Raw genomic sequence first — 26897 nt, 5'->3', positions numbered from 1 at the left:
TATTGTTGGTAATCAGTAGATCCAGTAATGTTTTATTTCTAGTTGGTGCATCCACCATCTGACCCATAAAATTGTCCTGCAAGACATTAAGGAACTGGCGAGCCTTAAATGAATGCGCGGTTCCCTCCGCCCAGTCTATGTCTGGATAATTAAAATCCCCCATTATGATAACACTTCCCCTCCTTGCTGCTAATCCAATTTGTGATAGGAGATTCGTCTCCACTTCCTCCTTCAGGTTAGAGGGCCTATAGCATACTCCCAGTATTATTTTCCCCTTAGCTTCATCCCTTTGGAGCTCTACCCATAAGGATTCCACCTCCTCTCTAGCTCCCTCAGTGATGTCATCTCTCACATTCGCTTGTACATTATTCTTGATATATAGGCATACCCCTCCCCCTTTTTTACCCTCTCTATCTTTGCGGTATAGGGTATACCCTTGAATGTTTGCCAGCCAATCATGAGAGCTGTTGAACCAGGTCTCTGAAATTCCCACAAAATCCAAATCCTCCTTGTACAACAGTATCTCTAGTTCACCCATCTTGTCTGCCATGCTCCTGGCATTGGTGAACATGCCACATAGTTTAGACCGGTCGCATATTGTCCTCGTATTGGGTGTTTCAAAATTGCAACTAGGACTTGCTACTATACTCACCTTGTGTTTTTGTGCTTTGGTTAACCTACCACTAATGCCCCCAACACTACCCTCTGGAATATCATCCGCGCTGGCTATCACTGTCTCTGGACCCTCCCCCCCATCGCCTAGTTTAAAAACCCCTCAAACTTTTTGGCCATCTTCATTCCCAGCAGATCTGCACCCTCCTCATTTAGGTGCAGTCCGTCCCTTCTATAGTACCGGTTACCGACTGAGGAGTCGGCCCAGTCCTCCAGAAACCCAAACCCCTCCTTACTACACCAGCTCTTCAGCCACTTGTTTACTTCCCTAATCTCCCTCTGCCTTTCTGGTGTGGCTCGATGTACCGGTAGTATTCCTGAGAATACTACCTTGGAGGTCCTTTTCCTCAATTTAGCACCTAAATCCCTAAAATCGTTCTTTAGGACACTCCATCTGCCTCTGACTTTGTCATTGGTGCCAACGTGCACCATGACAGCCGGGTCTTCCCCAGCCCCTCCCAGTAATCTGTCCACAAGATCCGTGATGTGCCGAACCCGAGCGCCCGGTAGACAACATACTGTTCGGCGCTTCAGGTCTTGGTTACAGATTGCCCTCTCTGTCCTTCTAAGAATTGAGTCCCCTACCACCAGAATCTGTCTTCCCTTTCCCTTTGCTGCCCCCCCACTCTCACTGGAGGAGTTTTTCCCCTGGCAGCTAGGAGAGTCCCTCATCTCCAGCAGTGCTGGTCCCTGACTGGTTTCACCAATGACACTCAATGGAGCGTACTTATTGGGATGCTCCAGTCCTGGATCGGCCTCTCTGGCACTTCCCCCTCTACCCCTCCTGACTGTCACCCATCTACTCTTTGCTAGTGCCTGCGCCTCTTTGTCTCCACCCGCCTCTGTGCTGGCCCCTGCCAGCACCTGCCGTGTACATTCCTGGCTCACCTTTAGTATGGAGGGACTTCTCAGTGCTGACAGTTGCTTCCCTAGATTCAGAACCTGGGCTTCCAGGGAAACAATGTGCTTACATTTTGCACAGCAGTATTCACCCTCGATCGGATGATCAAGGAACGCATACATGCGGCAAGATGTACAAAGAGTCGCCTCTCCACACCCGCCGGGCATCGTACCTATTAAATTTAGTGAGGATTTGGGGATTTTACCCTGTCCAAATTACCTAACAGCTAGCTTCCTGGCACTAATACTCAAGACAATACACAGGTACACAACAAGACAATACACAGGTACTCACAGACCTACGTGCAATCGCAGAACAGTCGCAGACCTATGTGCACTCGCAATACTCAAGTATACAGTACACAATACACAAGTACTAACGATCCACACACACTACTCAGACAACACTCAGATACTCACACTACACAGGTACTATGACCCCTGTTATAACCTCCTGTTTTAAACTCTAGTTTTTAACTCCCACTTACACAAAGTTCCACAGCCAAAGACTGAGCACGCTCAGACTGAGTTCTACACCCAGTTAAATAGGCACCTGTGAGCAATTAACCACCCCCCTTAATTGATAGGCTGAAGGAACCAGAGGAAAAAAAAAGAAAAAAAAGCTATCTAAAAAGTGACAGAAAAAGGCAAATGAAAAACTAAAAGGAAAAGCCCCAAAAATGCACCCCAGCAAACCCAGCAATCAACAAGCAAGACTTATTCACTCTATAACTCTAGTTTTTTAACTCCCACTTATACTAAGTTCCACTTACACAAAGTTCCACAGCCAAAGACTGAGCACGCTCAGACTGAGTTCTACACCCAGTTAAATAGGCACCTGTGAGCAATTAACCACCCCCCTTAATTGATAGGCTGAAGGAACCAGAGGAAAAAAAAAAGAAAAAAAAGCTATTTAAAAAGTGACAGAAAAAGGCAAATGAAAAACTAAAAGGAAAAGCCCCAAAAATGCACCCCAGCAAACCCAGCAATCAACAAGCAAGACTTATTCACTCTATAACTCTAGTTTTTTAACTTCCACTTACACAAAGTTCCACAGCCAAAGACTGAGCACGCTCAGACTGAGTTCTACACCCAGTTAAATAGGCACCTGTGAGCAACTAACCACCCCCCTTAATTGATAGGCTGAAGGAACCAGAGGAAAAAAAAAGAAAAAAAAGCTATTTAAAAAGTGACAGAAAAAGGCAAATGAAAAACTAAAAGGAAAAGCCCCAAAAATGCACCCCAGCAAACCCAGTAATCAACAAGCAAGACTTATTCACTCTATAACTAGTTTTTTAACTCCCACTTATACTAAGTTCCACTTACACAAAGTTCCACAGCCAAAGACTGAGCATGTTCACCTCTGAATTACAAGTTCACAAATTGTATCTTTAAAAAGGTTGACAAAAAGCCAACTGCAAGAGGCTGAAACCAACATCAATCAGAATTCTTCTGTTGTGGTTCTGACTGCTCCAAATGGGTAAAAGTTTAAAAAGGTGATGGATTGCTATGAACTACTGGAATTTGAACACAATCACTGAAGCTTTGCACTGCTTAATTACAATATTCTATGTCTATTGGACTGAGGCTACATTGGAGCTATACCTGACAGATATTTGGCACCAGATACTTTTTCTCCTTAGCAGTATATAGCAGTCTTGTGACTTCTATCAGTGTGTGGTTAAAGCTTGTAGGAGGCGTTTTCATTCTCCCTGATTGTCCTATGAGGCTGCAGGACCCCTAATCCTCTGTCTGGACAGTGCTGATTGGCCCTGTGTTGATCACATGCACTTTCCTAAGAAAAGATAACTCTCTAGCAATACACACCAAACTGAGCATGTGCAGCTTGCCCACAAGGCTCTGTACTATCAGGAGATGGATTGCAGAATGTGGAAGAAGGGGAGGATCAGAGTAGATAGGATCAAACAGCCTTTTTACACAATGCAGAGGATTAACCCCTTAGGTTCCTCAGTGAGTATAACAAGCATGATTTACTGCATATACAGACTGATTATATACAGATTTTGCTGTTGTGGGTTTAGTAACACTTTGTTTACATGGTGACAATTTTGTCACTTTTGTAGATGAAAAAAAAAACTATAAGTATTAGACTGACCTACTATATGTTTTACTCCTGAAGAAGCAGAAGAAGAATCCATAAAACGCATACAATCTATTGGGCACTCATTAATATTTGTAGTTGTATAAGGTCAACCGATCGTCTTACATGTGTTTTATGGTCATAAGCTCTCTTTTATGAGTTTTTTTATTGCATTTTATTAATAAAATAATTGTTTATTTATACTTTGGGTTCATATAGTGTTTCTTATGTTTTCCTGGCAGCACATTTAAAGTCCTTTGTTTTTTACATAGGTCTGGTTGTATACTTTGCATTGATTGTGCTCGCAGGAAAAGACAATTCGTGATTTTTAGACACACTGCTGAAAAAAAATATGTTCTAAGTAAAACTGAAAGCAATTTACAACATTGCATTCAAGTTTAAAACACTTAATCCCCTTCAACTCACCTTGATCTTCTTCTCTTGTATTAAAGCCTCCACTGAACTTCTGAGATGAGCGTCCTTAGAGGAGGCGTCCGTGAAGACAAAGATCTCAGAGTGGGGAGGAGTGTTAATCAGGGCTAGCTTAGAAGAATAAAGGAAATATAGTATATATTAGACATGTGCAATTCGTTTTGCTCTGAATTTGTTTTTTAACAAATTTTGACAAATTCGTTAATTCCGAAATTTTTTTCCGAAATTTCTAATTTTCGGAAATTTGAATATTCGAAATTTCATAAATTTGGAAATTCAAACATTTGGAAATTTGAAAATCCAAGAATAAGAATGAAAATTCAAAAGAATGAAAATCTGAAAATTCGAAAACCTGAAAATCTGAAATATTAACTAACTATTAATAAATATTAAATTATAGGTATTGGAATTTCCTTTCAAATTTGGCTGTTCGTGAACGTAACGAGTACAAATTTATCCAAAGTTACGAATTATCTGAAATAACGAATGCCGTATCTAAACGAATCAGTAGATTTTCTTTCTTTTTTCAGATTTTTGAGTTTTCGAATTTTCGAATTTTTAAAATTCGGAATTCGAACATTCTAAATTGGGAAATTTGAAAATTCGAAAATTTGAACATTCGAAATTCGGAAATTTGAAAATCCGAATTCTCGGATTCCGAATTTTCTAATTTGCGAATTTTCTAATTTCCGAAAAAAGCAAAAAAAACTAATAAAACGAAAACAAAACACATTTTTTTGTCAGTGCACGTCTAGTATATATAAGCAGGTATATATTTTTCATTTATTTTCAAAACCATTTTTAACGTCACAGTACAAATCTCATAGTGTACAGTAAGGGAAGATTTAATCCAGAATATACAGGACATTTAACCACTTGCTTACTGGGCACTTAAACCCCCCTCCTGCCCAGACCAATTTTCAGCTTTCAGCGCTGTCGCACTTTGAATGACAATTGCGTGGTCATACAACACTGTACCCAAATGAAATTTTTATCATTTTTTCCCAAAAATAGAGCTTTCTTTTGGTGGTATTTGATCACAGCTGGGATTTTTATTTTTTGCTAAACAAACTAAAAAAGATGGAAAATTTTGAAAAAAAAAAAAACATGTTTCATAGTTTGTTATAAAATTTTGCAAACAGGTAATTTTTCTCTTTCATTGATATGCGCTGATGAGGCGGCACTGGTGGGCGCTGATAGACTGCACTGATGGGCACAGATAGGCACAGTTAAGGTGGCACTGATAGGCACAGTTAAGGTGGCACTAATAGGCACAGTTAAGGCAGCACTAATAGGCACAGTTAAGGCAGCACTAATAGGCACAGTTAAGGCGGCACTGATGGGGACAGATAAGGCGGTACTGATGGGCACAGATAAGGCGGCACTGATGGCCACTGATGGGCGCTGATGGGTGGCACTGATGGGTGGCATGGATAGGTGGCGCTGATGGGCACTGATAGGTACCACTTATGGGGGGCACTGATGTGGGGCATTGATGGGTGGCACTGATGGGCAGTGATGGGCGGCACTGATGGGCACTGATAGGTGACACTGATGGGCACTGATAGGTGGCACTGATGTGCAGCACTGTTGTGGCACTGATGTGGGCGCTGATGGGTGGCACTGTGGGTAGCACTGTGGGCACTGATGGATGGCACTGTGGGCATTGATGGATGGCACTGTGGGCACTGATGGTTGACGCTGGTGTGCACTGGTAGGCGGCACTGTTCCCTTTTCCTAGGTGTCACTGGCAGGGGGCAGATGATCGCCGTGATCGGGACTGATGTCCCTCTCACGGCCACCAGTGATCGGCTGTTTTTTTCCTCCTCACGCTGTCAGCGTGAGGAGGAAAAATAGCCGATTACCGGCTCTGTTTACATCATATGATCAGCTGTCATTGGCTGACAGCTGATCATGTGGTAAGGGGTCGGGACCGACCCCTTACTCTGATCTGTGATCAGGTGAGTCTCATAGACTCGTTGATCACCGAGCGCGCCGCGCGCCCGGCAGGGGGTGCGCAGGCCGCTCGTGCATGGGACGACGTCAATAGACGTAGTCCCGGCAATGTAAATGCGCGCTGTTGCCGTCATTTGGCAATAGCGCGGATCTGAAGCAGTTAAACAATACAGATGTTGAGGAAAGGCCAAATGTTTGGTTTGTGTGCTTGTACAGTAAGGAGTCATTTGCCAGTGTATGGATCTTATTGCATATGGATAAGGCAGGGTTAGATCTCATTACCAGACAGGAATCTGTGTGTCTGGTGTGAGCGAACAGAAGGAAAGGTTGCTACCTGTGTACTGATTGGGGAACTGTGGGGTTCTTGTAATAATTAGCCACTGTGCTGGCCAATTTCTCCGAGGGCCTGTGCTGCACAGCAATACATTGCGCATTGTCCAGCCTCCCTCAACCCTATTCCCTTGGGACCTCGTCTCTGACATATACTGTATATACAGTATACAGTGTTTTATTGCCGTCAAGACTAATAAACAAAAACTATATAAATATTTTTCTTGCTTTCTTTTTAATCAGGTAAATTGGAAGTATTGAATACTATATAATGTACTATAAACATTGTGCATTTTTATATGCAGAAAACAGGTAAAACTTTAGTCTTCTTTTCAACGTATCCAATTTTTCGGTGACTCCTTTGTGGTAGAAAGCCCATTGTGTACAGAGCTCTTTAGCTCAAGCTGAAATGTACAAGTAAGAGTCAAAGCCGTGACATCTTCTCCTCTGTTCCCACGCCTAGAAAAAATACAACTTTTGCTGCTCTCTATACCCATAGTACTCTGGGCTTCCTTTGTCATGAATAAAATGCTTTTCAAAAGTATAAGTATAGAAAAAATAAAAATTACAGTCAACCATTATAGTTTCCTTTTAAGCCGAATATATTTTAAGTAACATTTTCATGAAGACAATAAAACAATTGGATCTACAGCACAGGAATGTGTAGGTATGTGAACACAAATAAGTATTTAGTAACAACAGTATGACAATACAGTACATCTTGATAGGTAGAGGAATATACTTGTAAGGGTACGCAATGGGGGAGATTTACTAAAACTGGAGCACTCAGAATCTGGTGCAGTTGTGCATGGTAGCCAATTAGCTTCTAACTTCAGCTTGTTCAATTAAGCTTTGGCAACAAAACCTGGAAGCCGGTTCTGTGCAGAACTGCACCAGATTTTGCACTCTCCAGCTTTAGTAAATAACCCCCAGTATCAGGATGTGATCATTTGGCAAAAAGGGGCTGCAATGAGAAACTCAAACATTTAACACATCATAAAGAAGAGCAGAGAACAGGGAGAGAGAGAAAGGAAGGAAAAAAGGGGAAAGAGAGGAGAGGGAAGGGGGAATGGAGTTGGGTATAGCTTCCTTTTAAACAGTGATGGACCCTGCTATGATGCAAGAGCTGAACAAAGTGGAGATGGGTTAAAAAGAAGAATTACATACCTGCAGAGCTGATAAACACATCTCTGGCTCATCTCCCCCTCCCAAAGCCTGTAGACTGTCCAGAATTTTTAAGAACTCATTCGGGTCACTTGTCTTGTGCACTGGGCCAAAGCCTAAACATAGAAGAGCCTGATTTCACCTTTCAACAAGTCTTCAGGAATAATTGCTGAATGATCAAAAATTAGTTATGTCATTAATACCTATCTTATTTTATATTTATCCCCAATGTTTTGCTGATATCAGCCCAGGAAAGGCCATAAGAGAAGGTAGGGAAATTATGTACCAACTACCTTTCATTAGGGGCAGAAAGAAGGTGGTCGCCCTCCCTGGTGGGCTGGTTTAAGGCACCGCTTGTACTCCTAACTAGTTTTTCTATGAGTAAATAAAAAGACTGACACCGGCTTGAACACTGATGGAGTTCCTGCCAATAGCACAGTTTTAAATGCCCATAGAACTTTGGTGAAGGATTTCCCTGTGAAATCACTGACCATACCCAGATAGCAAGCAATTCTGCTGAAAGATTGAAAATGACTTGCTAAGCTATTGCTAGACTTGCCAGGCTTCACAAGTTTGTTGCACAGTTGCAGCAAGTCCGCATTGCATGACTTCAGATCAACTTTCTTTGCAAACGTTCTGCAAGTCTGCTGCAAGTTCTGGTTCAGTTTTGTTGTGCAATAGTCATCCCACCACAGACTTGCAGAGTTCTTGCTGTACTGCTAGACACTTGCAATGCAAATTTGATACAAATTGGAAAAGTATCAACTAGAACTTGTGTTTCAAGTGCTCTGCAAGTGTACAACTTGCCAGTGAAAATGTGCAGCAGGTCAACAGACTTAAAATTCAACACTGCCACAAATTTGTGGAAAGTTATCTTTGTTATCTGGGTATTTGGTATTGGTTAAAATTGGCGACAAGTAGGGTATACATAATCCCCCTCCATAGGCAAGTGCACAGGGTGTGCCGGGTGTGTCTGGGCACACCCTAATGACTCTGTGCGAAGCAGATTCCTCCTGCTGAACGCCCCTACCCCCGTGGCAGCTGAGGCTACAGAGAAAGGAACTGGGGAATCTCTGTCCTCACTCCCTTTCTCTGCTATTTCACCAAAGCCCCTTACTGGGGCTCCTAACAAATTGTAAAAAACAAATAATAAAAAAAAATATTATAAAAAAATAATAAAAAAACTAAAATTGTAAAAAATGTAATCACAATATAAAGTAATAAAAACAAAAAACTATTGACACCAATTTTTACCCCTACTGACACCATCCACTGGTCTACTGACACCCTTCACTGCTCTACCGACCCTGTCCACTGCTCTACCGACACCGTCCACTGCTCTACCGACACCGTCCACTGCTCTACCGACACCGTCCACTGCTCTTCCACCACCGTCCACTGCTCTTCCGCCACCGTCCACTGCTCTTCCGCCACCGTCCACTGCTCTTCCGCCACCGTCCACTGCTCTTCCGCCACCGTCCACTGCTCTTCCGCCACCGTCCACTGCTCTACCGCCACCGTCCACTGCTCTACCGCCACCGTCCACTGCTCTACCGCCACCGTCCACTGCTCTACCGACACCATCCACTGCTCTACTGCCATGTTCACTGCTCTACTGACACCATCCACTGCTCTACTGCACATGTGTGTTTGAGCTTTGGGGTGCACACCCTAATGCAGTTGGCTGCGTACACCTATGTCCCCCTCCTTTGCTGGCACCACCTCTTAGGCACAGAGGGTGCCACTTACAGTGCCTTGCAAAAGTATTCACCCCCTTGGCATTTTTCGTGTTTGGTTGCCTCACAACCTGGAATTAACATGGAATGTTTGAGGATTTGCATCATTTAATTTACAGAACATGCCCACAACTTTGAAGATTTTTTTTTTTATTGTGAAGCAAACAACAAATAGGACAAAATAAAAGAAAAAGTCAATGTGCATAACTATTCACCCCCCTAAAGTCAATACTTTGTAGAGCCACTTTTTTGCAGCTATCACAGCTCCAAGTCTCTTTGGATAGGTCTCTATGAGCTTGCCACATCTTACCACTGGGATTTTTGCCCATTCCTCCTTGCAAAACTGCTCCAGCTCCTTCAAGTTGGATGGTTTGCGCTTGGGAACAGCAATCTTTAAGTCTGACTACAGATTTTCTATTGGATTGAGGTCTAAGCTTTGACTAGGCCATTCCAACACATTTACATGTTTCCCTTTAAACCACTCAAGTGTTGCTTTAGCAGTGTGTTTGGGGTCATTGTTCTGCTGGAAGATGAACCTCTGTCCTAGCCTCAAATCATACACAGTGGTACAAGTTTTGCTCAAGAATATCCCTGTATTTAGCACCATCCATCTTTCCCTCAACACTGACCAGTTTCCCAGTCCTGACTGCTGAAAAACATCCCCACAGCATGATGCTGCCACCACCATGTTTCACAGTGGAGATGGTGTTCTTTGGATGATGTGATGTGTTGGGTTTGCGCCAGACATAGCGTTTTCTTTGATGGCCAAAAAATTCAATTTTAGTCTCATCAGACCAGAGCACCTTCCTCCATACATTGTGGGAGTCTCCCACATGCCTTTTCGCAAACTCAAAACGTGCCATTTTGTTTTTCGCTCAAAGTAATGGCTTTCTTATGGCCATTCTGCCATAAAGCCCAACTCTATGGCGCGTACGGCTTATTGTTGTCCTATGTACAGATACTTCAGTCTCTGCAGTTCCTCCAGGGTTACCTTAGGTCTCTGTGCTGCCTTTCTGATTAATGCCCTCCTTGCCCCGTCCGTGTGTTTTGGTGTGCGGCCGTCTCTTGGCAGGTTTGCTGTTGTGCCATGTTCTTTCCATTTGGTTATGATAGATTTGATGGTGCTCGTAGGGATCATCAAAGATTTGGATAATTTTTTATAACCTAACTCTGACTTGTACTTCTCGACAACATTGTCCCTTACTTGTTTGGAGAGTTCCTTGGTCTTCATGGCAGTGTTTGGTTAGTGGTGCCTCTTTGTTAGGTGTTGCAGCCTCTGGGGCCTTTCAGAAAGGTGTGTATATGTAATGACAGATCATGTGACGCTTAGATTGCACACAGGTGGACATCATTTCACTAATTATGTGACTTCTGAAGGTAATTGGTTGCATCGGAGCTTTTTATGGGCTTCATAACAAAGGGGGTGAATACATACGCACATGCCAATTATCAGTTTTTTATTTCTGAAAAATAGCTTTATGTATATATTTTCTAATTTTACTTCACCAATGTAGACTATTGTGTTCTGATCCATCACATATAATTCAGATTAAAAAAACATTGAACTAAAGGCTGTAATGTAACTAAATAGGTAAAAAGCCAAGGGAGGTGAATATTTTTGCAAGGCACTATAGCCTGCTGCAATTGAGATTCCATAGCTGTTTACCTGCTGCACATTGATCCTATTATAAATAGGATCAATGTGACTGTAAAATACAGGACAAATGTTGACAAATCTCACTTGCATGAATGTCAAGAATTTGCTACGCAAATAATCATTTTGGAAACTTTTTAAAAAATGATTGCTTGGATTGATGGATGGATGGAAGGATGGATGTACCTGGGTCATGGAAGGGTACCAGGATGTAGTAGTCGGGCTGTAGCAGTGTGTCATTTTGGCGCTGGATGATAAGACGGGATTGTAGACGAGCTGACGTGATTTCCTCCCCCATACTGCCAGTGGTGTCCAGGACAAAGCTCAGAGCAGGAAAAGCAGAAACACCCAGCAGTCTGTAAGAACAAAAAGATTGCAATTATATTTAAAGGGTCACACCACCTAAAGCTGTAATTTCAGAGTTTTCTTTTTAGAGATGCTGGGGTGAACACGCTAACAGACTCTTTTTTCTATTGGATACTCTACTGACGATATCTGCAAACATTTAGGTCCCGCACCTTTACACCTACCACAGCCATTGTGATGGACTCCCGTTCCTCCTATTTTTGAATTTATGTTTTATTTTGTAGAATGCAACAGCAGAGGTGGAAAAATTCTTATGTAGATGGGAACATCCAAAACTTCAAGTGGGCAAGAAGAGTTTTAGGGAACTATGACAGAGAGATTTTGCCAATGGAGTCTCAAAGATATATAAGAAATTAACACATCTTAGCCCATATAAGTTCATCTTTAACTAAGACTTGGGTAGGCCAATCCTTAAAATTTATAAAAACATATGAAATACGCACAAACAGCAGTAACCTCACAAATGTTATTGTATTTGGATTCTATTATAGCGCTCACCCAGCAGGGGCCACTAGCTTGTGTCCCAGGTTCTATTCCAGCAGCCAGGCAAACAGCAGCTTCCACTCTTCAGGCTCAAAAACAGACTAGGGTTGCCTTTTTTTAAAAGTTTATTGCAGATTAACTTGGATGGGGTTTAGGGAGGTGTGAAAATGCTCCGCTACCCGAAACGAAACAATAACTTTGCGGTGTGATTTGAACCCATACTAAATGAATGGGCTCAAATCACACTGCAAAGAATCCCATTCAATTTGAACAGAAATGCGGTGCAATTTCTCTTCAAATCGCATGCAGTTTCACAGTTATTTTAGCCTGGGTTCACACAGCAGCAGTGTGGAAAACTGCATGAGATTCGGACACGAATCGCACCACATTCCTGCTCAAATCACATGCGATTCTTTGCAGTGCGATTTGAGCACATTCATTTTGTATGGGCTCAAATCGCACCGCAAAGGTATCTGTACTCATAGTCGCCGGTAAAAATAGGGTATCGGTGTAACCCTTAAAGCAATAATGCAATGCGTGCATGTATGTTTATCTGTGTAAATATACAGGCCAGATTCCAAAAAAAGGACGTTGTGTAAAATCTGCAAAAAAACAAAATGCAATGATTTTCAGATCTTTGAAACCCATATTTTATTCACAAAAAAATATAGAAAACATATCAAATATTTAAATTGAGAATATGTACCATTTTATGAAAAGAAAAAGGTAATTTTTAAATTATTGGCAGCAACACGTCTCAAAAAATGTTGGGACAGGGCAACATAAAGCTAGCAAAGTAAATGGTGTAACAAGGAAGCACATTTTGCAAATAATTATGTTTATTGGCAACAGGTCAGTAACATGATTGTATGTGAAAAGAACATCTTAAGGCCCATACACACGATGGGACTTTTTGACAACAAGCATGCAAATTAGCTGTTTTAAGGCAACATCCTACCGTGTGTACGCTCCATCAGACAAACTTTTTCGGTTTTCAGCGGACAAATGTTGGCTGTGCAAACAAACTAAAGCCCCATACACACTATCAGATTTTCTGCTGAGTTTTTCCTTCAGATTTACCAAAACCATGTAGTACAAGGGCCTGCCTGATTGCATACAAATTGAAACTCCTAAGGTTTGAACTCATATTATATGGTTTTGGTAAATCTGAAGGAAAAACTCAGCAGAAAATCTGATAGTATGTATGGGGCTAAACTTTCCAGCAACAAAAGTCTTATGGTGCAAAATCCTATCGTGTGTACACAAGTCCATAGGACTTTAGTCCAAAGTACAAAGACGCATGCTCAGAACCAATGCAAAAGAGCAGACAACAATACAGAAGTTCACCAAAGGGTGGTGGTAAAGAGCTGAAAAAACACGTGATTTGGTGAAAGTTGGCTGAAAAAGTCCTGCAGTGTGTATGCTTAATTAGTTTACGGCCGACGGCTCTTTGTACAAAAATCCACAGGAAAGTTTGTACAAAGTCCTATAGTGTGTATGGGCCTTTAGAGAGTTATGCCCTGTACACACGATCGCACATTCCGACAAAAAAATCCATGTTTTTTTTCCGACGGATGTTGGCTCAAACTTGTCTTGCATACACACGGTCACACAAAGTTGGTCGGAAATTCTGAACGTCAAGAACACGGTAACGTACAACACGTACAACGAGCCGAGAAAAATGAAATTCAAAACCCAGTGCGGCTCTTCTGCTTGATTCCGAGCATGCGTGGAACTTTGTGTGTCGGAATTGTGTACACACGATCAGAATTTCCGACAACAGATTTTGCTGTCGGAAAATTTGAGATCCAGATCTCAAATTTTGTGTGACGGAAATTCCTATGGAAAATGTGTGATGGAGCCTACACACGGTCGGAAATTCCGACAACAAGCTCCCACCGAACATTTTCCGTAGGAAAATCCGACCGTGTGTACGGGACATTAGGGTGGGTTCACATATGTGCAGCTGCGGTTTCCAGCCTGTGGTCCAGTGCGTTCCTGTTCACCGGTTCAGGTGCAATTCAGGTCCGAATTTTGGCCTGAATTAGCACCTGAACCGGACCCAAAAATGCACAGGACCCTTTTGGAATTTGCACCGCGGCCGCCCTGGACATGTGTGAACCGGCTCCATAGAGAGCCGGTCACACTCGCATGTCATGCAAATTCGCACATACAGTATGTGAACCCGGCCTCAGAGTGTCTCAGAAGCAAACATAGGCAGAGGTTCAACAACCTGTGAAAAGCTGTAGACATGTGCACAGCCAAAAAATTTGTTCATTTGCGTTTTCGTTTCATTAGTTTATTACTTTTTTCGTTTTTCGGGTCATTCGTTATGATCGCGATTCGTAAATGCGTTTATTCGTAAATGCGTTCATTCGTACATTCGTAAATTCAAACATTCGTTCATTCGTACATTCGTTCATTCGTACATTTTTACATTTGTACATTCGTAAATTCGTACATTCGTAAATTCGTAAAATCGTACATTTGTAAATTAGAAAATTCGTAAATTTGTAAATTCAAAGTTTGAAAATCCAAAAACCCGAAAATTCAAAAATCTGAAATAGTAACTAACTATTAAATTATAGGTATTGTAATTTCCTTTCAAATTTGACTGTCAGTGAACGTAACAAATACGAATTTATCCAAAGTTACGAATTATCCAAAACGAATGCTGCATCTAAACAAATGGAACGGAACAAATTAATAATAAATAATAATATTAAAATGTTGTTATTATTATTATTATTGTTATTTATTATTATTAATTCATTACGTTCCATTCCGTTTTTTCGGATCATTCATAACTTCGGATAAATTTGTATGTGTTACGTTCACTAACAGCCAAATTTGAAAGGAAATTACAATACCTATAATTTAAAAGTTACTTGTAATTACTAGTAGTTAAGTTATTATTAGTTAACTATTGTTTCAGATTTCCGAATTTTCGAATTTACAAATTTACGAATTCACTAATTTACTAATGTATGAATGTACGAATGTACAAATGTACATTCGTAAATTGCGAATGTACGAATGCCCGAATTTACGAATGTCCAATTTTATCGAATTTACGAATATTCGGGAAAAATTCGTTAAACGTGTTTTCGTTAATTCGGATATTCCCGAATTAACGCATTTGTCGAAATTCGTTAAAAAACAAATTCGGAACAAAACGAATTGCACATGCCTAAAAAGCTGCATCTAAAAATTGTTGAACATTTTCAGAATAATGTTCCTCAATGTAAAATTGCAACAGTACATAATATCAAAAGATTCCAAGAATCTGGAGAAATCTCTGCGTGTGAATAAAATATGTGTTTATGAGAACATAAAGCTGTAAAGCTATACAGAAAGCTGTAAAGGCAGTCTGTACAATGTTATACATAAAATGTATTCATGTATTTGACTTGGCTATTCACCTATAGATAAACTTAATTCAATCCTCTTGTCTTAATAGTTAAGGCCCTAAATCCGGGGAGGAGATTTTCCCATATTTTCCATCCTTGTGATGCCCATCCAAGAAGTGGGGTGCGGTTGTCACAGGACAGCAAAGCATAAACATGTATAACATTGTCAGCAGGTTTAACTCTTGTTAAGAGTTTGTTCTTGATCATAAACTCCCCCTTTCCTTCTTTGCAATACAAGTGTAAGGACATTTGTGCTTGAGAGGTGTGGCTATCACTCAGCTCTGACAACACAGAGCATTGGAGTGGGAGGGCAGGAAGTTACATTTTCACTAAGAGAAAGTATTGGGTTTTAACCTCTTTGGAAATAAAATGTTTGCTTAGAGGTGTCATAACGGTCACCTCCACTCACCTGAGCATAATGTTGTCAGTCACCTCTCTTCTCAGCTCGCTCAGAAACTTAACAGAGGCTTTCAGGGCAAGCTGGGCTGCCTGTTTGTGCAGGAAGTGGTGGGGGGAGAATAAAGGCATGGCTGTGTCCTTGTTGATCCCTCCTTTTGCACTGAGCTCTTTGCTGTAGTCAAAGGGACCACCGTGACTGCATTTTCCTGTTGCAGATGGAAGAAAGATTAAAATGTGAAGACACACAAAACCTAAAGCTCATCCAAAACTCTATCGCCCAAAAAAAAAAAAAAAACAATGTCCAGTTTAGGGTGGATACTTTTCCAAAGTATAAAGCTCCTCCAAGCTGTAATGAAAGACAACGGCATTCCAGCTAGGGCTTCTGTTAAAGTATATGAAGTTATATATAGTTGTGCAGGGTGGGGGGGGGGTGTCTGGACAAGTCTGATCATATCATTGGAGGAGAGCAGGCCACTGTGCAGAGACAGACCTGTCAAAGCCCTGCTCTCCTCTATGGAGATAGGAAATAGACAGACCGCCTGTCCATCTTCATCTGATCAGATTTTCCAGATGAATGACCATCCATCTGGATTTTACGGACAGGATTGGATAGTGGCGGGTGTCAGCGGACATGTCACCGCTGACATCCGCCGCTCCATAGGGGTGAATGGAGGATCCAATCAGGTCCGCCTGAAAAACTGACAGCCGGACCTGATCGGAACGCCCGTGTGAAAGGGCCTTAGGATGGATATTGGTGGGTAAAATCACCAACAACTTTCTTATTCTTCTCAAGAAAACTGAAAGAAAAATTCCTGCACCTGGTTCCCTGCCACTAAAGGTCTCCTGCTCTTGGATATTCATTTTTTTACAATATAAAGAATGCAGCAGAAAGTGTGAGACTCCTTTTCCAGGCCTTGACTATGAATGGAGAAGTACACAAAGCAGAAAACTTCAACAAGAGGCTCTCATTGTTGGAGCCTCCAAGACAGCACAATAGCCTCCATCCAAAATGGAAATATGTATGGCCTTGGCATATAGGGCAAATTACTCTAAAATTGAGAGTTCCCTTTTACAAAAACCATAGTAAAATGTAAATGGAGTGTACTGTTTAACCAGACTTGTGATTTACCTATCTCTGTCCCACAACATATCCAGATAGGTGACACCTTTCCCGGTTCAGTTTTGCCACTTCCTATGTTTCATATCAATTTCCAAGCTGCAGATTTACTAATAAAGCAAAACCATCGCCTCTCTCCGATGACAAGGGACAAACCCCCCAGTAAAAGCATGTTAGCCCAGTTGGCTAACATAATGCCCATTTATAATATTAGGGCCCCAAAGTACTTCAGTATAACCCTGTGAACGCTTATATGTCCCATTGCTCAGCGTAATTCTACCTTGGATGTGCCTAAGTGCCCTTCCCCAGTGCAAGCCACTTTCATGTCAATAGTCCAAGGAACATTTCCCAAGAGCTCAAAGACACTACTGCAAGAGTAGCTAAAATGGTAATCTATAACAGATTTAAAAAAAAATGTATGGCATTTAAAGCTATGCCTACCAAGGATAGTAGGGAAATTTTTCATGATGGACACTAGGGATAAGTAAAACTGAGAGTTTAAATTTTCCCCAAATTTTGGCTACAATTGTAAAATTCATTGGAGACTATGATAACGGCAAATTTTTTGGGTGGTTTCCAAGGGTGTAATAGGGCTATAAATGTCCCAGAGTATTAGAAAACCTCTTATCTAAGACCTGTAAATATGCCAACAATTGGACCTTCTTTACAAAACGAAAAAACAACAGAAAAAAAATGTAAAATAAAATGTACACAAATCCTGATTACATAACAAAAGCACAAATATAAATAACACTAAATCGAATAAATAAAACTACACTAAATACCCACCCCTTAAAAAAAAAATCACAAACTTTAGGTAACACAAACTTTAAGTAAAAAAAAAAAGTTTGGGTTTTTTGCTCAAGCTAATTTAACCTAAGCAGCACAATGAGTAAAACGAGGAGTTCCCACTGTGGACAAAATTTTGCAGATGGAAACTGCAGCAATATCAAATTTGCCCAAGTCGTTCCCTTTATTCCTCCATTGCCAAGTACTACTCTTTCTATTGGAGCAAGACATCCCAATGTCCAGCATAAGTATTTTGGAAACCCACCAAGTATGAAAAAGTAAATTATATTGCTCTGGGAACTCTAATGCCGTGTACACATGATCGGACTTTCCGCCAACAAAACCGTGGATTTTTGTTCGAAGGATGTTGGCTCAAACTTGTCTTGCATACACAGGGTCACACAAATGTTGGCCCAAAATTCCGAACGTGAGAATGAGAACGTGGTAACGTACAAGACGTACAACAAGCCGATAAAAAGGAAGTTCAATAGCCAGTGCGGCTCCTTCTGCTTGATTCCAATCATGCATGAACTTTTGTGCGACGGACTTGTGTACACATGATCGGACTTTCCGACAACAAAGTTAAGTTGGCTGAAAATTTGAGAACCTGCTCTCAAACATTTTTTGGTGGAAATTCCGACAGCAAATGTTCGATGGGGCATACACACGGTCGGACTTTCCAACAACAAGCTCACATCGAACATTTCCCATCGGAAAATCCGACCGTGTGTACGCGGCATTAGCCAAAAACTACCAGTGCTTATCTCCTGATGCTAAATTCATGGGTGTTTTTTCTGATTATCAGGATTTTGGTTACAATTTTTTGTGATTTGATTAGCATAGTATTGTTATAATTACCCTTGTATCAGTTTTGCAGCCTTGAAAAAGGGGGAGATCGTTGAGCTCCTAAAACGTGTTAGATATTTTATGTCTTTTTTTTTATGAACTAACACCAGCATTAAATATTTTTGGACTCCTAATTCATTGAACCAGTGCTCTCATTAGACTTTTCTATACCTGGATTCCAATCTAGGGGGTACCCTTTTTTGTGCTACAGGCTGCCTCACTGGAGCCACACACCCAGTATAAATGCAAGTGACCTTCTTTAACCATGAATCAAATCCAGAGCCTCAGCCATACATGTCGCCAGTGGTAAAGTGATTGTAGACCCTTATATACAGTGCCTTAAAGTATTTATACCCCTTGAAATTTTCCACATTTTGTCATGTACCAAAAATGTAAATGTATTTTATTGGGATTTTATGTGATAGACCAACACAAAGTGGCACATAATTGTTAAGTGGAAGGAAAATCATAAATGGTTCTCCAAATTTTTTACAAATAAATATGTGAAAAGTGTAGCGTGCATTTGAATTCACCCTCTTTACTCTGATACCCCTAACTAAAATCTAGGGGAACCAATTGCCTTCAGAAGTCACCTAATTAGTAAATAGAGAACACCTGTGTTTAATTTAATCTTAGTATAAATACAGCTTTTTTAAAGAAACTTAGTGAATAAACAGCATCATGAAGGCCAAGGAACACATCAGACAGGTCAGGGATAAAGTTGTGGAGAAATTTAAAGCAAGGTTAGGTTATAAAAAATATCCCAAGCTTTGAATTTGCTTGAATTCATTATCCAAAAATGGAAAGAGTATGGCACAACTGTACATCTTCCAAGACATGGTTGTCCACCTAAACTGACAGGTCGGGCAAGGAGAGCATTAATCAGAGAAGTAGCCAAGAGGCCCATGGTAACACGGGACAACTATCAGTTGTTCACTCTACAAATCTGATTTTTGTGGAAGAGTGGCAAGAAGAAATCCATTGTTGAAAGAAAGCCATAAGAAGTCCTGTTTGCAGTTTGCAAGAAGCCATGTGGGGACACAGCAAACATGTGGAAGAAGGTGCTCTGGTCAGATGAGACTAAAATTTAACTTTTTGGCCTAAAAGCAAAATGCTATGTGTGGCAGAAAACTAACACTGCACATTACCTTGAACACACCATCCCCACCGTGAAACATGGTGGTGGCAGCATCATGTTGTGGGTATGCTTTTCTTCAGCAGGGAGAGGGAAGCTGGTCAGAGTTTTTTTTTTTTGCCACTTCAGCGAAATTTATCTTAAGAGAAGTCGTATCAACTTTGGAAATCAAGATTTCTCCCATCTCTCTTTTTTTTTCACATCATTGTGGCTAATATTCTACTTATCTTTATTAATCCTGAACATTATAATTAAAAGTAAAGGTAAAGCACAGTTTTCCTCCAAGCGAACAGATACAATTTTTGCCCTCCATTTTTTCCCTCATACCCCCCCCCCCATCACCCCATTCACCTCCACCCTCCTCTCACCCCATACACACACCACCCACTCCACCTAATACTCTTATACCTATCCAGCCCATTTATACTCCAGCCATAACTTCCATATGTTCTTATATTCCTTTAAACTGCCTGTCCTTCTATACCAGAATTCCTCTTTCATGATCATATCCTTAACCTCTTTTCTCCATTCTCCTACTGTTGGGGGTTCTTTCGCCTGCCACTTCCGTGCTATGATTTTCCTTCCCTGGAACAGGCATCTCATAATTGCGGTCTGGGTGTCTTTCAGCATATCGTTTTCCTCCAGCAAACTCAAAAGACAAGTTCTGGCCTCCATTTCTAATGAGGACCCAAATATTGCGTTGATTTCCTCCACTAATTTTTCCCAGTACCTAAATAACATGGGACATCGCCAAAACATATGCACTAGGTCACCTCTCCTATCTCCACAACGCTGACATTTCGCATCCTGCCTCTTACCAAACCTAAATAATTTCTCTGGTGTGTAATAAAGTCTATAAATCAAATACAAATAAGAGACCCCCTGTGACGGTGATAGAGATATCCTTGGCCCTAATGCCAGAATAAACTTCCATTGTTCCTCCGTTATTGTACCAACCTCTTCCTCCCATTTAATTCTCTTCCTGGACTCCACCTCCCCTTCTTGCCCCACCTTATTTATACTCCTGTACATTTCTGAAATCAGCCCTTTAGACCCCTTAGTGTTTACCAATTTCCTTAACAAGGGCATTTCGCTCCACTCTATCACCTTACCTCTGAATTGTGCCTCCAGGGCATGCCTCACTTACAAGTAGCTAAAAAACAATCTATTGGGCACTTCAAACTCCTCTCTTATCTCTTGAAACATTTTCAACCTCCCTGCCCTATACAGTTGCACCAAGCAGTGAATACCCCTCCTGTCCCATTCTTCTATTTTCCCCATCATATTAAGTTCGTTCAGCTTTTTGTTATTCCAAATCGGGGAAAACCCGGAGAACCCCCTGTATCCCAATACAGCCTTTACCGTCTTCCAGCATCTAATCATTAGCTGAGTTGTTGGGCAGCTATATCCAAAAAATTCAGCCTCCACTGCTTCCACCTCCGTATCATGACTGATGTTATACATCCATACACTGTTTCTTCCTACCCTTTCTTCCACTAGATTACTGCCTCTCATAAACTGTATTTGGGCTGCCAAAAAGTAACTCCAGGGGTCCGGTAGCGCCAGGCCTCCCTCCTCTCTCGGCCGTCGCAGCGCTTTCAGGCTAATTCTTGCCACTCCGTTTTTCCAGATTAATTCCCTAAACAAACTATCCAGCTTCCTAAACCAATGCTTCAGAATCCAGACAGGAGAATTGTGTAACACAAATAAAATTTGGGGCATCCATATCATTTTAATAAGATTGCACCTGCCGGCGACCGAGAGAGGAAGACCGCCCCACACCCGGCTCTTCTGTTTTAACTTTACCATTAGTGGTACTACATTGCCAGTTATATACTGCCCTGGGTCTTTGGTTATGTTTACCCCCAAGTACCTCATTTGATTTACAATTTTTATGGAATTCACCTGTCTTGGGAGCGGGTTTACCAGGGGGTCTATTGGTAAAAGAGCCGATTTTTCCCAATTAATTCTCAAACCCGAAAAGCGCCCAAATTCTTTATTCAGTTTCATAGCTGCTAGCAAGGAGGCTTGTGTGTCTTCCAGGAACAACAGGATATCATCCGCATACATTGCGACTTTCTCCTCTGCACCCCTTCTTTTAAAACCCTGAAATTCTTGCGACATTCTTAGAGCGACCGCCAGTGGCTCTAATGCAAGGGCGAAGAGCAGGGGTGACAATGGGCACCCCTGTCTCGTCCCCCTCCCCAGCTGGAACCACTCAGAGCACTCACCATTGACCCTGACTCTGGCTCTTGGTTTGTCATATAAAAGACTCAACCACTTCACAAAATTAGGGCCAAATTTGAACTCTGCCAGTACTTTCCACAGATAATGCCACTCAAGGATATCAAATGCCTTGACCGCATCTAGTGATAGGATAGCTCTATTCCCTTCTTTCTCCGTCGGTACTTGTATATTGCTGTACATTCTTCTGATATTCATGCTCACCGATCTATCCGGTATGAAACCGGTTTGGTCTGAGTGGATTACTTTAGGAATTATCTTTTTTAACCTGTTTGCTAGGGCTTTTGCCAGAATCTTAATATCTGTAAATAGAAGTGAGATTGGTCTGTATGAGGCTACATCTAACGGGTTCTTCCCTTCTTTTAACAAAATTATAATGGTGGCTTCTGTCATGGACATGGGCAATCTACCTTCCCAAACAGCTCCATTCAAGACTTCCAGTAGTTTTGGAAGCAAAACATCCCCATATCTTTTATAAGTTTCTATGGGCAGGCCGTCAGGTCCTGGCACTTTTTGATTCGCCATTTCCTTTACCACTCCTTGCAACTCCACCAGTGTCAACAGGGTTTCCAGGGCATCTCTCTCCTCACTGGATAACGGGGCTATTTTCAGTTTTTCAAAGAACTCCCACATTTCCCCTTCTACATCCAACTGTGGGGCCCTGTACAGACCTTCATAGTAGTCTTTAAACACTTCCACTATACCAGGGGTAGTTCTAATAGTGTTCCCGTCCTTTTCCCATATTGCTGATATAGTTGATGAGGGGCCATTTGCCCTAGCTATCAATGCCAAGGTTCTACCCACTAATTCCCCTTCACAAAAAAAATTCTGTTTCTGAAACATTCTACTCTTTTCTTCTTTCTCCAGTACTAGTTTCCTGTATTCTTCCTGGCCTTCTACCCAAGCCTCATATCCAGCTATAGTTGGCTCCTCCAAGTACCTCCCTTCTGCCACCCTCACCTTTTCTCTTATTCTATATTCCCTGATCTGAGTTTTTTTTTTGACATAGGAGATTTTCTGAATGAAGACCCCTCTAAGGAACGCCTTCAGGGCGTCCCAGGTTATACCTAGCGGGGCAGATCCTAAATTCATATTTATGAATTCTTTCAAATTACCAGCGATCCCCTCATCATCCTCGATTACTTCAAGCCAAAAGGGGTTCAGTCTCCACTCCCCCCCTCCAACATTCAGCCCCGTTCTGACTGAAAAAAACCACTGGAGAGTGATCTGAGAGCCCCCTTGGCTCACAGTCTATCCCTCCCACTATCCTCAGGGCTTCCTCATTACAGAGCACTAAATCAATCCTGGATAAAGTAGCATGCGTCCTCGAGTGGCATGAATATTGCTTCTCACTCGGATGCCACTTCCTCCAGATATCCACCCATCCTACTTCCTCACAGAATTGGAGGAGCGGGCCCTTAGATGGCCCTCCAGGAGTCCCCTTTGTCGGAAATCTATCTACGCAGTTGTCCATGGCCGTATTAAAGTCCCCTGTCACCACAACCGGTACCCCAGGTTTGTCCGCTATAAAACCTATCAATTCACTGAGTATGTCTGTTTTGAATGGTGGAGGAATATACACACTTGCAAGAATACAGTCCCGCCCCTCAATATTACAGTAGAGAAAAACATATCGATCATAGTTATCCAGTTTACTCTGTCTGCAGGAGAAAACCAATCCAGTGTTTATCAGCACACTCACACCCCTTGAGTACGAAGTATGGGTTGAGTGATACTGCTCTTGATAGTTCCTATTCCTCAGGGTGTTCACTGTACCCTTATCTAGGTGGGTCTCCTGGAGGCAGAGTATCCTGACATCCCTTGTTCTGGCCATAGAGAAAATTGCTTGTTTCTTACATACATCTTTTACCCCCCTCACATTCCATGAACATATCTTCATACATTTAAATTTTCCTGAGGTTGCCCTCTTATCTATTTTTGTGCCTACCATTCACCTATTCCTATATCTTGACTCAAAATAATTCTCAATTCCCAAAACTTTTGTGGCTAATATTTGAAATTTTAGTGCTTTTACTTTTTGTCTTTCTTCAATACTTCCTACTTCACTCCACTCTGCCCTCTTACCCCCCCCCCCCCATACAACCATTTACACAACCCCTTTCCCAATCTTTCCCAATAATTCTCCATTCCCAAAACTATTGTGATTAATATTTGAAATTTTCGTGCTTTTACTTTATGTGTTTCTTCAATACTTCCTACTTCACTCCACTCTGCCCTCTTACCCCCCCCCCATACAACCATACACACATCCCTCTCCCCAATCCCTCCCAACCCCCCTCTCTCCCCCATCCCATCCCCCCTCCCCCCTCCCCCACCGACCCAACCTTGGGCCCATCTCACCGAGCTTCTAAAGTGACCGTGTTAACCCACAAACCGTGGATACACCTCCTTCCTTTTGCATTGCAACCCGAACCTTTATAAAAGGGGGGATTACCCCCAACATAACCAATGTGTAAAGGATTCATATCTACTACCCCCTTAAACCCACACCTCTACAAATATATCTGGGAACAAAGGGAGGGGAGGAAGGCCGGGGAAAAAGAGAAAACTGAAAAAAAAATTTAAAAAAAGACAAATCATGTCCCAAAATATGCATCTGCTCGTTGGGCAAAAAGCCCCAAATTCTGTCCTCCCCCTCCCCCCCGCTCTTCTTCTAAGGCCTTTCTCCCAGCCGAAACCTTCCCTCATTCTTCTCCAGCCATAAGAACACTTCCGCGGGAGCATTAAAAAAATGTACCTACCCATTTACTGTTACCCGTAGACGAGGTGGGTATAACAGTGCATAGCCTATTTTATGTTGCTGTAGACTCCGTTTGCACTCTGTAAACTTTGCCCTCTGTCTCTGCAGCTCAGGGGAAAAATCTGGATACAGGGATATTCTTGCGCCATTATACAGAATATTTTTCATCTCCCTTGCTTTCTGGAGGATAGTGACTTTGTCTCTGAAAAACAAAAGTTTAACTATAAGGGGCCTTGGCTGACCCCCTAAAGATGGAATCCTGGGGGCCACTCTATGTGCTCCTTCAAAAGCGAACAAGTTAGAGAATGCGTCCTTGCCAAACATATCCCTGAACCATCCCTCCACGAATTCTGCCGGGTTGTTGCCCTCGCTTCTTTCGGGGAGACCCAGGACCCTCACGTTCTTCCTACGTGCCCAGTTTTCGTATTCATCCATTTTCGTTTAGGCATGTGTCCAATTGTTCCTTCATCCTTTTAATCTCCTGTCTTAGTGGATTCACATTGTCTTCCACCTGGCTAAGTCTCTCCTCGAGGGCGGTGGTCCGAGCGCATACCTCCTGCATATCCCTTTTCAGCATAGCTAAATCGTCTAATACCTCTGAGCTGGTCCGATAAATCCGACAGCGCGGTCTTGCAGGCATTAGTTGCTAGGAAAATGTCCTTTAAAGATGGTTCCTGCTCTGGTATCCCCTTATCCTCTATCGTTTCATTGCCCAGACCGCTCTCCCTACCCAAATGTGTCTGCGACACTGGTTCGGTGACTGTGGGTACACAAGCTTGGGCTGGGCCTTGACTTTTCCTCCCCCCAGGGTAATTGGCCTGGGCCCCTTGATGTTGCGCACCCCCCATCTGGCTACCTTTTTTAGGTGTACAGTTTGGTGTATGGGCAAAGCGTTCCAATTTTGCTGCCGCACCTTGAACTGCTTTATCCTTGGGGCCCCGCAGATTGTGCACCCCAGCTCCTTCTTGTGCTACGGTCTCCTCTGACCCTTTTTTTTTTGGTCATCCTGTCCTCCCTCACCCCTTGGGATTTCAAGAACAAAAAATTATACAATCCTGCTATATCTTTCTCCCCAAGTGGTTTGAGATTCTATTGATAGCCCCACAGGAGCGCCGCCTTCAGAAAGCAAAATATAGCATACAGTGAAACGTTAGCCAGTGTATTCACTCCCCTCCTCACAGCCACTTCTCCAGCCTCCAATGTCCTCCTCCCCACTCTTCAAAAGTAGGAACTCACCAGGGGGTACCCCCAAGGGGAAGCTTCCAAAAGTCTCGTCCAGGGAGATTACAATCAGGCTTTCCTAGGGCATGCAGCACATATCATACAGCGTACCTGTGCAGTCTTCCTTACCCCACCAACCAGTCGGCTGTTCTACTCAGCAGCGTCCTCCTGCTTGTATCCAGCCAGCACAAGCGCTCTGAAGAGGGATCCTGTGGGTCATGCACTCCTGTCTCCAGAGAGGCAAATGCAGCGGCGCCGGTCCGGTCCTCGAGTGAGCTGCTCGTTAGGATGTCTCCCCTATCACCCTGGAATCCGGCCGTCACAGGCATGGAGATTACCGCTCCGGCGTTCAGGCTTCCAGCGTGGGCATCAGAGGAAGCAGCTGGGACCGGGTCTGCAACGCCCTCCCCTTCCCCTCAACCTTCGGTCACGCCCACCAGCCACATCATCCCGGATGTTGCTCCTTGCTTCAAGCTGGTCAGAGTTAATGGGAAGATAGATGCAAAGATGCATAGATGCCAAATACAGGGAAATATTAGAAGAAAACATGTTCACCTTCCAGCAGGACAACGACCCTAAACATACAGCCAGAGCTACAATGTAATGGTTTAGATCAAAGCAAATTCATGTGTTAAAATGGCACAATCAAAATCCAGACCTAAATCTAATTGAGAATCTGTGGCAAGACTTGTAAATTGCTGTTCCCAGATGCTCTCCATCCAATCTGACAGAGCTTGAACTATTTTGCAAATAAGAATGAGCAAAAATGTCCCTCTCTAGATGTGCAAAGCTGGTAGAGACATCCCCAAAAAGACTTCCAGCTGTAATTACAGCGAAAGGTGGTTCTACAAAGTATTGACTCAGGGGGGCTGAATATAAATGCACGCCACACTTTTCACATATTTATTTATAAAAAGTTTTGAAAACCATTTTCCTTCCACTTCATAATTATGTGCCACTTTGTGTTGGTCTTTCACATAAAATTGCAATAAAATACATTTACGTTTCTGGTTGTGACATGACAAAATGTGATATATTTCAAGGGGTAAGAATACTTTTTCAAGGCACTGTATACCCAGTAAAGTAACTAGCCTTAGGTGATACACAGAGATTAAACAAATCTTCCCACATAAGTTGTACCTGTTTATCTGCAGGCCTCTGTTCTCCAGAACCATTCAAAG

The 26897-nt window shown here is 42.2% G+C and overlaps 1 protein-coding gene across 4 annotated transcripts in view; it reads right to left on the bottom strand.

Moving 5' to 3' along the window:
• VWA7 (von Willebrand factor A domain containing 7) overlaps positions 1 to 26897 on the bottom strand; it is a 121158-nt gene that overhangs the window by 43384 nt on the left and 50877 nt on the right. For all 4 annotated transcript variants that reach the window (XM_073598941.1, XM_073598942.1, XM_073598940.1 and 1 more), the window contains 4 exons: positions 15614 to 15809; positions 11132 to 11301; positions 7559 to 7671; positions 4100 to 4216 (listed from right to left, as the gene is read on the bottom strand). In XM_073598941.1, the coding sequence (XP_073455042.1) occupies positions 4100 to 4216; positions 7559 to 7671; positions 11132 to 11301; positions 15614 to 15809 (596 nt within the window). The remainder of the gene's footprint in view (positions 1 to 4099; positions 4217 to 7558; positions 7672 to 11131; positions 11302 to 15613; positions 15810 to 26897) is intronic.

Source organism: Aquarana catesbeiana, linkage group LG09 (genome assembly GCF_042186555.1).
Source record: "Aquarana catesbeiana isolate 2022-GZ linkage group LG09, ASM4218655v1, whole genome shotgun sequence".
Classification (NCBI taxonomy): domain Eukaryota; kingdom Metazoa; phylum Chordata; class Amphibia; order Anura; family Ranidae; genus Aquarana; species Aquarana catesbeiana.
This window is presented reverse-complemented; position numbering and strand designations above follow the sequence as displayed.